This window comes from Neopsephotus bourkii, unplaced genomic scaffold (genome assembly GCF_033783945.1).
Source record: "Neopsephotus bourkii isolate Nb327-2 ecotype Australia unplaced genomic scaffold, CSIRO-AGI_Nbou_v1 NB_144, whole genome shotgun sequence".
Classification (NCBI taxonomy): Eukaryota; Metazoa; Chordata; class Aves; order Psittaciformes; family Psittacidae; genus Neopsephotus; species Neopsephotus bourkii.
The window spans coordinates 569,271-585,888 of record NW_026900661.1 but is presented as its reverse complement, the minus strand read 5'-3'; the positions used below and the strand labels follow the sequence as shown (position 1 = coordinate 585,888).

The 16,618-nt window shown below is 44.0% G+C and overlaps 1 protein-coding gene across 1 annotated transcript in view; it reads left to right on the top strand.

Annotated features, from left to right (window-relative positions):
• Positions 1 to 950: 950 nt before the first annotated feature.
• CPZ (carboxypeptidase Z) overlaps positions 951 to 16,618 on the top strand; it is a 33,864-nt gene continuing 18,196 nt past the window's right edge. Inside the window, exons 1-4 of the mRNA XM_061369359.1 lie at positions 951 to 1,290; positions 13,447 to 13,470; positions 14,333 to 14,707; positions 16,055 to 16,267. Of these exons, the coding sequence (XP_061225343.1) occupies positions 1,203 to 1,290; positions 13,447 to 13,470; positions 14,333 to 14,707; positions 16,055 to 16,267 (700 nt within the window). The 5' untranslated portion in view covers positions 951 to 1,202. The remainder of the gene's footprint in view (positions 1,291 to 13,446; positions 13,471 to 14,332; positions 14,708 to 16,054; positions 16,268 to 16,618) is intronic.

Sequence of the window (16,618 nt, the reverse complement as noted above, 5' to 3'; positions counted from 1 at the left end):
GTTTATTTACATTATCATATAGGAACATAACTCCTTACTTATCTCTCTGATAGCAATCAGGGTTTATTTACATTATCATATAGGAAGATAACTCCTTACTTATCTCTCTGATAGCAATCAGCAGGAGCCAATGTGCTCCAACTGCAAGGACAGATTCTCTGCCCTCATGTGTAAGCAGGTATCTGTCCTCAAAGGAATATGCACTGCCTGCAAAGACAGGATGGTTTGGTCTGTTTGGACTAGATTTTTGAAGAAAAATTCATTTTCCTGTCATACAGGAGGTTTTTTTTTATGTGTAGGTAAGAAATGGGGAATTCACATCCAACCTAAGGTGAACTTCACCAAACCTGTTGCATAGATATAAAAACATAAAACACACATTTCTCTGGAAAATAAATAAAATTAAAAAAAAAAACCTAAAAACAAGATCAATTTAAGATGAACTTACTGTAGATTTACCATCCAGTTAAAGCCTGTTCTGGAATCTTATCTATGTTTTTGTGAAGTTTTTTTAAAGAAAATACTGGTATCCGTCCAAGTTTGGTTCTGTAAACTGGGTCTTAAGTAAAATGCACAGGAGGAGCATTTGGAAGGGGGTTCCTGGGGACTATTTTGTGGGTTGCCATCCTGGCTGTGCTGGAGAGGATGCAGCTTAAAGCCCCTTTGTTGTTGTGCCTTAAACTTGCAGTTAAGTGGATTATGAAATACCATTCTTTGGGAGGAAAGCTGCTTTCGATTGTTTGCTTTCCCTGTCTCTTTCCCCCCTGCTCTTTCCTGACAGTTGCTCTTGCTCAAGTAAGACACAATTTAAAGAAGCTCCTGTGTCCCGTAGGAAAACTGCATGAAGACCAGAGGCATCAGACCCGCCGGGGAGGAGCAGGCGCATCCTTGCGGGACCTCCCTTAGCTCAAACTGTTTATGAAACTGTAAACCAGCCTGGAAGAGAGGGAAGGTCGGGAGGCAGAGGGGAGGGGGAGCTCATTCCTCCTCCCTCTCTGCCTCAAAGCTTTTTGCTTTCCAAGCTCAAATGCTGTTTGAAATCTGACGCCTGGACTGCTTATACTGTGAGACGTGGGCATGCCCTTGCAGTGCACTGATTTCCTCTGCAGCTTGGATAGCCAGAGCTGAGGCTCCCAGCGAGGAGCCGCTCCATCAGGCAGCGAGTGCCACATCACTGTGCTGCCTGCGCAAGCAGCTCCAGCATGGTGCTGAAGCTCCTGCTCCTCCTCGGTGGGCTGCTTAGGGCCACCAAGCCGGCGCCCCGCTGTGAAACCGGTCAGGAGACCTTAGGTAAGGCTAACCACCCCAAAAGTACCCCTTCTTCTCTTGTTCCTTCTCTTGGAGGTGAGCAAAGGGCTCCAGCTCCAAGATGAGGGAGGTGGGAGTTGTCACTCTCCCCTGGAGACAAGGGGATCAGTTCTTTTGAACTCTGCAGAGTGACTGTGATAAAACTAGGGTTCTGCTTGGGAAGTGCGGATGGGAAGGTAAGAGGTGACATGGCCTTGCAACAGAAAAGCAAGTCTGTGATGGAAGGGAATGTAATGCTTTCCCATCACTATCCATTAAGGCCGTGTGTAGAAGTGTCTTTCTGTCAATTTATGGAGTTCATAGTAGGTAGGATCACCCTCACTGTTTTGGGGAATGCAAAGGATTCTCCCATCTCTGGCCTTGCCTTCTAGGAATGTGGTTGTCAGATTGCAGGAAGGTGAACTTTCGACCTTCTGTGCGCTTTTCTGCTGAAGAAAAGCATCTTCTCCTTACATTTAGCTTTAGGTCACTTATTTCAAGTCCAAAGTATGAGAAGATTTATTAGGCTGTGACAGCAGTAGGGTGTGTTTTAGCTTGCTATAAGCAATATGGAATTTGTATGAGTTGATTGGCTGGAAAGGCAGATTTACCCATTCGAATAAAGGTTAGATAACTGCCAAATGAATTGAAAGGTTCATGCTGCCAAATGAACTGAAAAATTTTTGGTTCAGTAACCAGTTGACTAATAAACACTAACAGTATATTTTAAAAATACATGGTGTTTTTTATCAAGTGGATGGGCTTAATTCAAATTTCATTTATACAGGGATAGTGGAGAGGTGAATTCCTGTGTAGGGACAAGGTCTATTCCAGGAAAACTATTTTCAGAGAGTTCAAACTCAAAATGATTCAGAAAGTCTTTATTTTATGGGAATACAGGAAGGGATAAGTTAACCTGAAACTGACCTTAACGTTACACCAGGAAATTCAGCTTTATTTCAGTGCTTAAATATAAGCTGTAGACTGTACTGGCATTGAATTGCTACACAGTGCAGGCCATGTGCCTTATACTGCATATAATTTGAGAGTGCTGTCCCCATGAACATCAAAGTGAGGTCTACCGCAGCCTAAAGGGATTTTATTTTTGGATAAAGCTGTACAAAGAGAAGTGTTGTAGACTATTTACAGCCAATTACAGGTTGTGGTTTGCAACATGCCCTTTCTCTGTGAGGTATGATTCTGCTCCAGTTCCAGCTGATCAAAGTTTTACCATGGGGTATTAAACCTAGCAACCACAAATGTATGGATTATTGAGTGGTAACTGCTGTAGCAGAATGTTTCGTGTTTGGGGCTGTGCTGTCTTTGGGGGAGAGCTTGAGGAAGGGCAGGCGATGGAAGTGCCTTGCATGTGGTGGGACTGGACTGCTGAATAGAGGGATGTCTAGTGAATAGGCCCTAGGGGGATGTCTAGTGGGAGGGAAAGTGAGCTGTTAGTCACTACCCGGTGCGTAGCATGAGGATGGGGCATACTCTACACTTGGAGGGATGTTGGACCATGGGATTAAGTAGCAACTTGGACATTGAGAGACTTGCAAGATTTCTTAAGGGTCTTCTTTTTCTAAAGGGGAGATAAGGTCAGGTCAGGACACATGAAAAGAAAGGGGACTGTGGTGCTGCACGTGTTCACAACAGACCTTGCAGAGGTCTCCTCTCAGCATCCAGGGCAGTAGGTTATGTCTTCAGCTCTAGCAGTGGGATTTTCTCCAATTTTGGGATCCCCTGTGCAGATCTCAGTGAGCAGACGTGTGGTGCTCTGCAGACCAGCCTGGAGCTGCTCATGCCAGAGAGAAGGGCAGCAGGAACCAGTGCCATTGCCTGACTCCCAGCAGGGCTGGAGCCGGTTTCTGCAGGCTGCCTGGACTTCTCAGTGATATTCATTCTGCTGTGACTCATTTCACTTTTTTCAATAAGAAACTAAAATGAAACATGGTTCACAATATCAACATCCTTACAGAATGCTTTGTGCTCTTCTGTTTAGAAAAATAAGGAAATTACTACTGTCATCCAGGTCCACAATATGACACAGGCATCACATGCTGCAGGGAGCTTTTAGAGCAGTAGTTGGAAACCATGCCACTGAGAGAGGGAAGATCCTTTCTCCCCAGCTGTGTCCTGTCTCCCTGGGGAGCCAGTAAGCCACTGCCTCCCCCAGTGGTAAGATGCTATATTGCCCCATTGTGAGGCAGCACTTCCAGACCCTGATGAGTTTTACTGGCCTCTCAGCCTCTAATTAGGGAGAGAAAAGTAAAGCTTAGCACTTTTTTCCTGAAAGATGGGCAGCCTTTGGTGGAGGGAGGTCATAGCACAGGTTCTTGTTTTGAGCCGTGCAGGTCTCTGCTGCAGACTAATGTATTCCAGCGGCAATGAGTTAAATGCAGCACTGACAACAAAAAACAAAGTAGAGGCAGGCTGAAGTCACACGCCTCGGAATGCTGAAAGCAGGTGACTGCCTTGCAGCCGGGGCAAGCTCTAGCACTGAGATGCTATCGGGGGTCAGCCTGAGGCTGTAATATAACAGCAATGAAACCTCTCCTGAACACTCATGAGCAGAGAGCGCTTTCCTGGCGACCACTGGTGCAGGGGTGGGCCGTGCTCAGGCTGGTGTGCGAGCTCGCAGGGTGAGCGGGGAGGCGACACCGCACAAGCTGCTCCCGACGGGCCCTGCCGCGGCGCGGCCACCGTCTGTAGTGCCACCGTGTGGGCTCCTCGGCTCGAGCAGGCGGCGTGGGCCACCGGACCTGGGCCGGCTCTGAGCAGCAAGGGTGCCTCAGCCTCTTGTCCCCCCTGTGCGAGCAGTTAAAGGGTGTTTCGGGTACGTGGCCGGTCGGATGCTGCTGGTGAGGAGCGGAGCCGTCGGAGCTGAGGCTGTGGAGGTGGGAGGTAGCACAGGCTAGCACGCTTGTCACCTGTGGGTCTACTCCTCACCCAAGCACCTTGCTATTCCCCATCTTCCTGGCTCGCTCTGCTACTGACCTTGGCCATCCCTGAGGTTCTCCGAGTTTAACCGCTAGGAGATGGGAGGCAGTGAGGTGGTGTTACTTTGCCCAAGTAAAAGGTGATGTAACAAGTGATAGGACAAGAGGAAACTGCCTCAAGCTGTGCTAGGAGAAGGCTTAGATTGGCTATGAGGAAAAACTTGTCTGAGAGGGTGGTCAGGCACTGGAACAGGATGCCCAGGGCAGTAGTGGAATCACCATCCCTGGAAGTGCTCAAGAATGTAGATGAGGCCCTTAGTGACATGGTTTATTGGTGGTCTTGGCAGTTCTAGGGTAACAGCTGGACTTGATGATCTTAAAGGTCTTTTTCAACCTAGTTAATTCTATGATAAGGGAGAGAGACAGGGAGGAAAAATCCAGGGTGGAAGCAGGGGACAGGTGCTGTATTTCTTCCGGATTGCCTAGTAACACAGAAATAATGCCAGAGAAAATGCCCAGATTTTGTGGCACTGGCTCCTCTCTAAGCTGTGACACTGGGTAAGACTTCTGGAAAGTCATACTGTCAGAAAAATGGCTTCACATATAACTGTGAAGCCTTTTGCTTGTAGATGCTATACATTTCCCCCCTCTTCTCTGCCATTCCTATCTCCATAGCATGCCATGGTTTTTGCTAAATGAATCATTTCCTTCTACAAGCTTCACACTGGCCCCAACTTCATGGGACCTGATCATGTTAATTCACGTGCTGCGGACATTTCTAATGATTATTTCTTGGTGAAAGCCATGGCTGCGTGCACACACAGAGCTACTGCTGCTCTCACGTGTGTGACTGCACTGGATGCCCGGGCAGCGGTGTGCTCCTCTGCCCCAGGACCATCACTGCCAGCTGGGTCCTTCATCCTGCTATGGCCAGCATGGGCAGGCATAGACACTGAGTATGGCCACAGTGCTGTGCCCACGTGTGGGAAAGCCCAAGCTGTAGGAATATCTCCTGCTGCACCCAAGATGGGTTTTCCCCAGTCTCTTCAAAACAAAGCAAAATATGCAGAACTAGCATCTACATCATCACAAGATGAGAAATTCCAGCTCTTGTAAACTCAGCTGTCATCACCCAATCATGTGAGCTGCTCTGGATTCCAGCCACTGACTCTAGTATTTCTACACAGTTATTATTTTAGCAATGATCTTCTGCTACATTTAACATGGGAAATGGGATCAGAAACAGTCGCTTATGTGGGGAAGTTTATATTGAAAATACAATACACAGGTATATCCTTTTACTGCTGAAGCAGTTTATGCATGATTTTAATCTGAAGGCAAAGTTTTCTTCAGAGTACTTATTCAGACATTTTTAAGATGTAAATACATAGAAGTCAAAACTTGAGCAAAACCCCTAAGGGGCAGCTAGACTTTAACAAAACCTGGTAACACTAATGGTTGTTCCCCTTTTAACATTTGTAGACATTGCCTTTCCCTTCACACAGTCAAGAGGTGGTTGGGGGTGCTGGCTGGCTGATGGCTACTGTGGTCCCTTTTGGGTTGCCTAGGCCATATGAGAGCCATCCACTCCTCAAGACTGGACCAGATGTTGGATAAATGTCACAGGTGCCATTGTCTGAGGAGGTATAAGCATAGAGGTAGCATGAAGAAGTTGCCTATCATGTTGTGAACATGGTGTTTGAGACTGGTGGGCCACATCCTAATCTGTTTGCTGGGCTTTTATGACCCAGGGCTTTCATGAGTACTGAATCTTGTTTGGACAAAGTCACGCCCCTCAGTTGGATGCAGCTGTCATAGGTCAATGGAGTTCAAGGACTTGGGGTTGCTCAACCTATTTCAGAAATAAAACTGGAATTTCAATCCCTTTGTTTATCCTGTTGTGACTCCATTGATTTACTTGGCACCCTAGTTTTATAGGGTTATAATAGGACACCCTTATCCAGGAGACAGCACAAGACTAAGGCACGCATTTAAGTCAAGGCTGTTGAATTAACTTTCAGTCTTTCATAACATAAAAATACCACATTTGGCTAAAATTCAACTAGCTGCAGAAGAACCAGATGCAGTGTTAACTACAGTAGTTCTCATAGAATCATAGAATAGTTAGGGTTGGAAAGGACCTTAAGATCATCAAGCACTAATGAAAAGACAGTTATGCTAGGGGGCTGCACAGGCTGTGTTTATAAAGGATGGGATGATGTTTTGGCAAACATTTTGTAAGGGTTGTAGCATGAAAGATAAAAGCCACAATTTTTCAGATATGATCCCCTGTCCTATGGCATTCAACATTACTCAAAGGTAAGCTTTTGACGCTGTGGTAAACTGCTGACTAAAGCACAGCACGTAGTAGAGGGTACAGTGTCCTTAGGCAGTGGGAACTGGTCTATACAGAGTATATAGTCACAAAGTAAAGCTATGGAGGCATCACAGCTCCAGGCCTAATAAGTGTTTTCCCCCTTCTCCAGCCACCCTGCTAAAAAATTGATCCCTTAGCTGGCAGTTGTAGAGGTTTCCTGACCTATTCCACCTTCTCTCCCCAGCTGTTGGTTTAACACCATCATCGCCCAGGTCTGAGCAGCTTTCTCTTTCCTTCACTGACCAGAAGCTGGGAGATGGTCTCAATATGTCTCCAGGTCATCTTGGCACACAGCAAATGCACGTTCAGCAGCAGCTGCATGTGCAGCCCAGCAAGTCTTCAGACAACTTGGAAATTGCTGGGCCATTTTGTTGTCATAGTCTTTATAGTGTTTTGTTTGCCCAATCTGTGATTTTTCCCTCACAACTTGGAAAATATCTCAGCTGAGGCCAAAAAAAGGCATTTAGTGGTTTTTGCTTGGGGAATCATATTTCTGTTCAAGATTTTCAGCTCACAGGACTCCCTGAGCAGCACTTACTGGTCAGAGACACAGATGTATTCTATGTGGTGACAGCAGGGATCTTGTCATTAGAGGTACCAAGACATGCAGTGGGGACAGACTGCGTGGAGACCTCATAGCAGCCTTCCAGTATCTGAAGGGGGCCTACAAGGATGCTGGAGAGGGACACTTTGCTAGGGACTGTAGTGATAGGATAAGGGGTAATGGGTTAAAACTTGAACAGGGAAGTTTAGATTGGATATAAGAAAGAAGCTCTTGACTGTGAGGGTGGTGAGGCACTGGAATGGGTTGCCCAGGAAAGCTGTGAATGCTCCATCCCTGGCAGTGTTCAAGGACAGGTTGGATAGAGCCTTGAGTGGCATGGTTTAGTGTGAGGTGTCTCTGCTCATGGCAGGGGGGTTGGAACTTGATGATCTTAAGGTCCTTTCCAACCCAAACTATTCTGTGATTTTATGACAGACGGACAGGCAAAACCACTCTGCATCAGTTCTTTTAGGCTCCTACAGTCGCAGCCCTGTTGGGATTGCATCTGGACAATTAGAAACAAGAGAGAATTACTTGCCACCACTGAGGCCGGCTTTAAGCCATTGCTGAGTGGCAATGGCTTGGTGTGCATCTGCAGGGATTTTGACTTGCGGTTGCATGAACTCCCATCACCCATGGGAAAGCTGCAACATCTTCTTGCAGGCTCCAGACCAGCCTCGTGAAAGGAGTGGTCCAGGAGAGCCAACTGCAGTGTCATTGCTCTGGGAACGCCTTCAGTAATTCGGTAAAAATGGGTGTTTGACTAAATGCCAGGCAGAAGGAAGGTCAGAAAGAAGGATGATTAATAGCAAACACTGGTTTGTGTCTTCCTGCTGTGATCCTGCACTGCAAAGTGAAGGCAGATTAGGCATTAATCTTTTTCAGGTGCTTTCAGGCTTCTTCATGTGAGAGAGCAGGGCTAAAGCAGGGCTTGTCTCACTTCCTGCACATCGGGGCCCTGCATACTGCTTCTGCCCCTTTGCAACCACATCACTCCCCTGGGACTGTTTCAGCAATTGCTGGAGTGGGTGATTAGTAACAGGAATTCAGTCCTCTGCTCACAAAAGCTTTGATGTATCCAGAAACAGAAGAAACCACATGGTCTGCTTTTTGCAATCATTCCTCTTCTCCAGTTTTCCTGGAATTCCTCTCTGCGGCTTGGGATCTTCTCCACTTCTGCCCCTGCATGTATGTAGATATGTAGCTATCTTCTCTCCTGCTTTTTCTGCTTAACCATTTTCCCCCTAGCCAAGCTACTTGGCTGGCTCATTCCCCTGCCACCAGTTCCATTACTTTTTCACTTCTGCATCCTTCTCCCGGCAATTCTGATCCATTACAGTATTTTGTAATGAATCTGCCCTTGTCCTCATGCTGTAGCTAAGAGCTGGCTCCGAAGGCAGGCTGTGGTTTGCCATGTGTGATGTTGTGCAAAATGGTACAGCCCATCAGTGATTGCATATTATTGCTGATACTGAGTTTTGTCCTTTTAGTGTTACAGGCAGCTTGTAGTTCAAAGGCTGACTCAATGAAGCATGTAGAACCCACGAGGAGAGTAACACTAATATGATCAGAAACCAAAATGCTTAGTTTAGAAAAGTAGAGGGTTTGGCTATGAATACTCTAAAATGAATACTCTAAAATTAATACAAATGTATTCCAGTTTAAAACAGTATTGTACAAAAGCCCAGAAATCTGGTAGGGGGTGTGCTGGTCTGTACAAGATATATTGTCTAATCTTGTTAGATCTGTCAGTCATAACAATGCAATTGTGTAGCACCACTGAATGATTTATATACTTGAGTTTAAGGCTGGCCCTTGGGCTTGTTCCATATCCTCAAGCACATAAGTCTCTTGTTGGCTTTGCTCTTGAAAAGGCAAGTGGCCAAGTCGTGGCACTAGAATTAGCTGTTCAGCTCTATTGTCTGTGTTAGGGTTAATCGCAGCAGCTTGCTTCTTTCAGTGCTGAATCATCAACGGGAAAAAATGTAAGCTTGGCAGTAAAATATGTATGTGCTGCATTGTAGATTTTCAAGCTTGCCTTTGCAAATTAAAACCAGGAGCATATATTAAAGGGAGGGCTCAGAAAGCTTGAAATGGCTTTTCTCCCCTTCAATAAGGTGTTTTATCCATAATGTTAAATAGAAGCTGTAATACTGAAAGCACTTCTGTAGCCCTGGTGGAATAGATAGAGTACAGAAATAAACACAAAAAATGGAAAAGGCTGTTCTGGGTCAGAAAGAAAAAGGTCTCTTTGTACCAACCTGTCTGTGGATGGGACTGTGAGAAGAGGCAGCAGTGTCTCTCTCTAAGCCCAGGGAAGTCTCTGCTCAAAAAAGGAGATGTAAGCTCTCTCAAACACAGAAGCAGCAGCAACTGAAGCCTTCCAAGCTAATCTGAAGACCTGAGAAGCTCTCTGTATACCATTTAAAGGAGACAGTGAGTGGTTGAACTCTTCTGGCATTGCCGGACCTCTTACAAAATGAGCTATAATGGGTAGGGACAGGGATTTGCTGGTTCTGTCTATGTGCAGAGACACAAACCCATGGCTGCAGAGTTTCAGGAACAGAGCACACAGCTGTGGCTTTGAAGCTGGCCTCAGAGGGTTTCCTGCTGCCTGCTCTCCAGGCTCTGGCCCAGCTACGTGCATCCACACTTATTTATATAAGTGCACATACTGGACAGTTATCTTTGGCCCTCGCAGAGCCGCACCCTCCAAAACATATGCAAGCATTGGCAATAGGACACATCGAAGAAGTCCAAGCACCACATCAGCACACAACATTTAAGACTTGCTATAAAGCAAGGTCTGGAAAACACAGAACTTTTCTCTCTTGCTTTTATGCATATTATCTGCTGATAAGCATTTTCAATCATGGGTGTTCACAGACAGAGCTGTGGCTGACAAATAGGTCATATGGCAGCTTGTACTGTGGTGGGGAGAAGTGTTACAGTTAGGGCAGAACTGACCTCTGAAAGCAGAAGAAGCTGTATAGAAGTCTCTAGCAGAGAAATAGAGGGGGAAAACAGCACAGTACAATAAAAAAAACCCTGTGAGGCTTAAATTTAAGCCTAAACTTAGATCTAGGCTTAGGACCCAGAAAGAAGGAGTCAAATTTGATGCTAATTAATGAATGAGTCTTCGTAGTTCTGAGTTTGTGAGGGACATCCTGGGCCAAAAGTAATGAAAATCTTGTGCAGTAGAACCACCCCTGATTATCATACACTGAAATGAACAACTTTAGTTGCCATGGGAAAGGTTTATACGGATTTGGGTTCCTCGTCCAAAAAAAATTTAATCTATCCTCTTCAGTCAGCATCTTTGTTAATAATAGCCATGTTGCTTTATAGATTGCCTCTCTCCCAAATTTGATCAAAATAATAAAGTGTAGAAGCCAGGTAGCAGACAGTCTGAAACCAGAGCTGCCTTTACCTCTCCTGTGCAAACATCTGCTCACAAAACGATCCAGTCCTCTTGTGAACCCAGCTACAGCGTATGACTTGGATAAATTTTATATATCTCTTCCAATGGCTATCCATTGCTTTCCGACACCTCTCCTGGCCAGCTGAGCAGAAATAGGCATCTGCTAAACGCAGTAAGGTTGTTGCTGCTTCTCAGAGAGCCACAGCAGGGGGAAGCAGCAGCACCATGCCCAGACCCTGCCTGCTGCATTTTCCCTTTGGTTTCCTCTGCTTGTTCCAGCTTGTTGCTAAAATACCTTTTTTTCTCCAGATGAATTAGCAGAATACTGAGACACCATTGAAAGCAGGTTTGTGCCACGTGTCAGACTGACTGATGGCTATAGCACTCCTGCACAGCAGTAGCGATCTGGGAGATGGTGTGTGCTTCGCTTTTGTGATTTGATCAGTGCATGCTGGAGGGACAAACAAAAAGGACATTTGTAGCTTGGTCATGGATCCAGCAGAAGGGAAATGCCTCTTACCTTTGAGGAAACCTGAGCAGCTGTGGAAAGACCATTCATACTCCCCAGATAATCCCATGAAAAACTACACTTGGCACACATGAGCCTTTAGTCTAAAATAATAGCTACAATACATTTTCTGCTGAGGAGAAAAAAAATAGCAAGTGTTTCTTAAGCCACCCTTCAAGGTAAGGAAGGAGATTCATTGCTGACAACCCTGCTGATAACCAGAGACGGTGTCACTCATCTCACTGGGACATGGCTGAACTCAAGGCAATCCCTTCCACACCAAGTTTTCCCATCTGATGGAACGTTTGGCTAGCTCCACACTTGCATCCAAGGCCTCACAAGCTGTTGTGGGTATGATAGCATTACGATATAAGACTACCCAGATTCAGAAAGGTAGTGATATCCAATTCTATCAGCAGGATAATTGCTGGAGCTCTTACTAACAAGAGATCACTCCTTCCTCTTTTTCAGCTAGCACTGTACAAAAGGCTATTCCTTGATTGTCCCCATATGTAAAACTACTTGCAGTATCCAGCTGAGATGAAGCTTTTTTAGAAATGCCTTAACCTTAATAACTAACTCACCGAGGGGATTGTACCTAACTAAGGCAAACACTGAAATCTATAACAGAAGGCACTGTTGATGAACCAGGTATTGTTTATTGCTGTTAACATAATGTACCAAGTCAGGAAAGAACTTTGTATGGATATAATTTTTTCCAGCTTGCTGCTTACCAGAACTTGCTGGTGTTGGAGATGGGCTGTTTCTGCTAGTTCTGACCCCTCATTTGTTTCATGAGGTAATGTGGATCAGTGACAATTCATAATATAGAACCAGACTAATTTCCAATTAGATGTCTCCCTCCAAGATAAAATTCCAGGGTTAATTTTGTTCTCATTATAATGATTTTATTTTGGCTAAAGAAGCATCAGCTCGTTAGCAACACATATGCAGATGATTATGTTTAAACAAACATGCCAGGAATAGAAGTTTAAACTTGGTAGAAAAAAATATATAATGAATTTGGTCTTATGAGGGCAAATGCTCAATTCACTGAGCAAGAAGCTGTGCGCCTGTCCCCCAGTGAGAGCTGCAAGAAAGAGCAACACAGCTAGATCCCTAGTACATCACAAGGAAAGCAGACCTGTTGGTGTTTAAAAAGCTTGTGCATAATGGCTTAGCTCCTGTGAGGCAATGGTGAAAATGAGCTCTGATACCTTGGTAGTAATATTTTTCTTTAGTTGCTAGTATAAGAGAAGGGCAATATAGAATTATTGTCCAGATGAGCAAAAGAGACCTCTCCTTGGCCATCAAACCATGTTCCGTCAAAATCAGAGAGCTTCATTTATTTGACTTAGCAAATAGAAAGCTAAGGAAGGGGATCTGGTTGCTCTCCGCAATCTCATAATGAAGGCATGCACCAGGGAGTGCAGAAAACTATTTAAGCTAAAGGACAATGCTGGCACAACAACAGATGGTTATAAACTGGCCACAAATACTTTTAGGCAGGAAATTAAAAGCCAATTTCTAGCCATTAGAGGAGCGAGCTTTTGGAAAAGCTTTCTCATGAGAGCAGTTGGGCAGGAAAATAATTAGTTTTAGGATGTTATTAAAAGGATAAAAAATGCAGTTGCTAGAGATAGGATGAACTAGGATGGGGAAGAAATACATCCCCTCATATCCACCAAACGCTTAATTTCTTTACAAGAAAAGTATGGTCAGTGTTATGGGGGAAGATCCATAAGGCATCTTAGCATGTATGGAAGGACTCATATGGACTGTTAGATTAAACCAGGTTACTAAAGACCTACATTTTCATTACTGACATTTCCTAGGCAGTCAATTTACAGTTTTTAAGCACACCTAGAAATATTATCAAGTTGTCAGGGCTGGGCAGCTCAGTGTGTTTTTCAAATATAGGCCTGATTTTTTATACAGCTATGCTTTAGATATATTGTCAAGTCCTGGGGCTTGCCTACCAGTGAAACACCTGTATCTGGGCCAGCTGTCAGAGAGACCAGCATACGTGTCAGTGCATGAGGCAATTGGGAGATCAATGGCCTCAGGGGACAGCAACTGGGGTCTCAGTGTGTCCAGGATGAAATACTGGAGGGATCCACCTGTATTTCATTTCTATCAATGGTCTTTCATCCTAACTAGCTGGTGTACTTGCCTGTACTGTGTTTTCTCTTTGTGTATCTATGTAATATGTCCCTGTTGGCAATATATGTTTGCCCCTGGTATGCCTGGACCTCAGGGCATATTGCTGCAGCAACCCTTTTGGGGCTACCAGATTGGACAATTCCTAACATAAGGAAACATATTGGACACATGCCCATAATGTTTTGGGATTTTTTTCCTCTTTATTTGCAGGTCAATGCCAAACTGTACAGAAAGGTATGATGTGACTCCGCCTGCTGTCCTTGGAGAATCTCAAAACCTTAAGTATTTCTTAATTATTTGTGACAAGTTTTCTAATGTTGGTGCTTTAGTAGGTCCTGTTCCTAGAGAGATGATCTCTTTCACACAAGGCAGGATTTTGCTGCTGTGACAATGGCATTTGTTAGCAGCAAGAGACATTAGAAAGAGGAGCCTCAAATGTAGGCCTATTACCATAATAGCCAGTCATTTTACGAAGAGACATCTCTCTACTACTCCCTTTTCACTTGAAGTGGGTTGAAGGTATTACCAGCATTTATCCTTTTTAAGATGTTGTCCCTTGCCCATGGCAGGGGGGTTAGAACTAGATGATCTTTAAGGTCCCTTCTAACACAAACCATTCTATAATTCTATGCATATGAGATAGCCTTTTTTTTCTGGAAAACAGGCTTTATTGATTTTGATGGTTTCCAAGATATTTGTTAAATGAACTCTCATGTGGCCAGGTACTCCAGTGTTTTCTGGCCAGGTATTTGTCCTTTCATTGCTGTTCAGGTATTGAATTAACAACATAAATCTTATTTTAGAAACAATCTTTATCAGTCAGATAACCTGTCAGATACCTTGTCAGATACCACTTGAATTCTGAATGAAATCTACTTGCATCAAACTGTTCGCAATCAATCTCCAGATCAAGCATACTTTCCATCATCTTTCTATGAATGGTTTTAGACATCATATTCGAGAGTACTGCAAACTGCCTTCAGTCTATTTGTGAAAAAAAAAAGTCCATTGTAATGTTATTTGTTATGCTGTCTTTGAACTGTGCAGAGTATCAGTGAAGTGAATTATTTTTCTTATGTTCATCTCCTTTTCATAGCCAAATGCGTGGACATTGCCTTAAGTTCTTGTTCTGATGTTACCTATACTCAAATGTCGTATCCTAATTTTCTGGATCAGAAATCTCGAGAAGTGATTGAGTACAGCTCTGAGTACATCCTCATCAGTGTGCTGCAAAACTTGCTCCAGGGAGAATGCAATCCAGACTTGAGGCTTCTGGGCTGCTCGGTGCTGGCCCCACAGTGCGAAAAGGACAAAGTAATAAAGCCTTGCAGGCATGTCTGTGAAAAACTGAAAAAGAATTGCCTCCATGCCTTTGATGCAATAGACATGGCTTGGCCCTACTTCTTAGACTGTGACCGTTTTTTTGCTGGAGAAGAAGAGGGTTGTTTTGACCCATTGGCAAAGCTGCGAGGTAAGGATGTAAGCTCTGCTGATGCATCTTACTCGTCCAGATGGGAAGAGTCTCATCTTACTCAGCTTAATGTGTCTATGTGTCCTGGTTTTGGCTGGGATAGAGTTAATCCTCTTCCTAGTATCTGGTGCAGTGCTGTGCCTTCAGCTTTAGTCTGAGAACAATGCTGATAACACACCAGTGTTTTAGTTGTTGCTCAGTAATGCTTACCCTGATCAAGGACTTTTCAGTCTCATGTTCTGCCAGCAAGGAGAAGAACAAGAAGCCAGGAGGGAGCAGAGACAGGACACCTGACCCAAACTTGCCAAAGGGGTATTCCATATCACATCACGTCATGCCCAGTATATAAAGTGGTGGGAGCTGGCTGGAATGGGTTGATCATTGCTCAGGCATGGGCTGGGTGTCAGTCAGTATTGGTGGTGAGCAATTGTACTGTGCATCACTGTTGTTTACTGGGTTTTATTCACTTTTCTCTTTTTGTTGTCTGCCTTATCATTACAATTGTTATTACTATTAGTAGTATATTTTGCTTTATTTCAAATATTAAACTGTTTGTATCTCAACCCATGGGTTTTACCTTTTTCTGATTCTCATCTCCATCCCACTGGGGAGCTGAGGGTGGTGAGCAAGCTTCTGTGTGGTACTTATTTGCTGGCTGGGGTTAAACCGTAACACTGTGTCACGAAACTTTTCCGCTTGTCATCTCAGCTGTAAGGTGTGATTCATTTTGTTCCATATATTTTAAACACTAACACTGTGCTCAAGAAGCATCTGTTTCTGTCCCTCATATAAAAAGAACATCAAGACAGGCAGCTAAGAGCTAGATGTTTGGACTGACAGTGTGCATTTAAATAAGCCCTGCTCTGTGTGATAGCTGTCTATATACTTGGAATATATTATTTAAAAACTGGAACTTTATTGCACTCATAAATACATGACTACTTGACAAGCTTATTAAAATAATCTCATTAGTGATTGTCACAGATTTTTCTTCGCTGATGTTCCAGATAACTGAAGACAGCTGAATCTCATAAAAAATTTATTTGATCCACCAGATTGAAAGGGATAAATCTGTACATTTTGTTACTAAAATGTACTAAGCATGCTGAAGTCCAAATTATAACTGGAGGTTGCACAAATTATTTGTCAGTGTGCATGTGCATAAGTATGATTTTGCAAACAAAGTATGCCACAATAAACAGTGTGGGATGTGCTGCATGGGTTGAAGGTTTTTATTGCAGCTGGGGTTTTACTGCTGAAGAAGGTGCTTTGCAGAAAAGTGCAGACATTCATACAGTCCTCTCTACATCATGGGTTTAACCACTGTGTTACAATTCTTCCTTACAGGAGAAGTAGTTGTTGAGGAAGATCTGCCTTCAGACTTGCCAGGAACTTTTATCCAGTTCAAACACCATTCATATTCCCAAATGGTGAGCATGTTGAAGAAGACTGCTTCTAAGTGCTCCCATATTGCAACAACCTACAGCATAGGTCGCAGTTTTGAAGGGAAGGACCTTTTTGTGATTGAGTTTTCGACCAAGCCTGGACACCATGAACTGCGTGAGTTATATCAGTGTTGATCAGGTTGCTTGAGGGGAGTTCAGGTTATCTGAGTGAAAACAGGTCTTTTTAATGGGATATCACATAAACTGTGAAAAGCATTGATTCAAAACCTTTTCTCCTCCTTTGCGTTCTTGAATTGAAGCGATAGCTGATGATTTATTGTAGCAATTACAGTCCTGGTGAAATTTCATATCTTTATGACCTCCGTTTATGACAGTGGATGACATTCCTTGTTTCTAGATGTATGACCGTGCACTTGGTTGCAGTGATATGGCAATTATTTATTTGTGTCCAACATTCAAAGAAGCTGGAATTGGTTTCTGTTACTGACCTGCCTGCCCTCTCCAT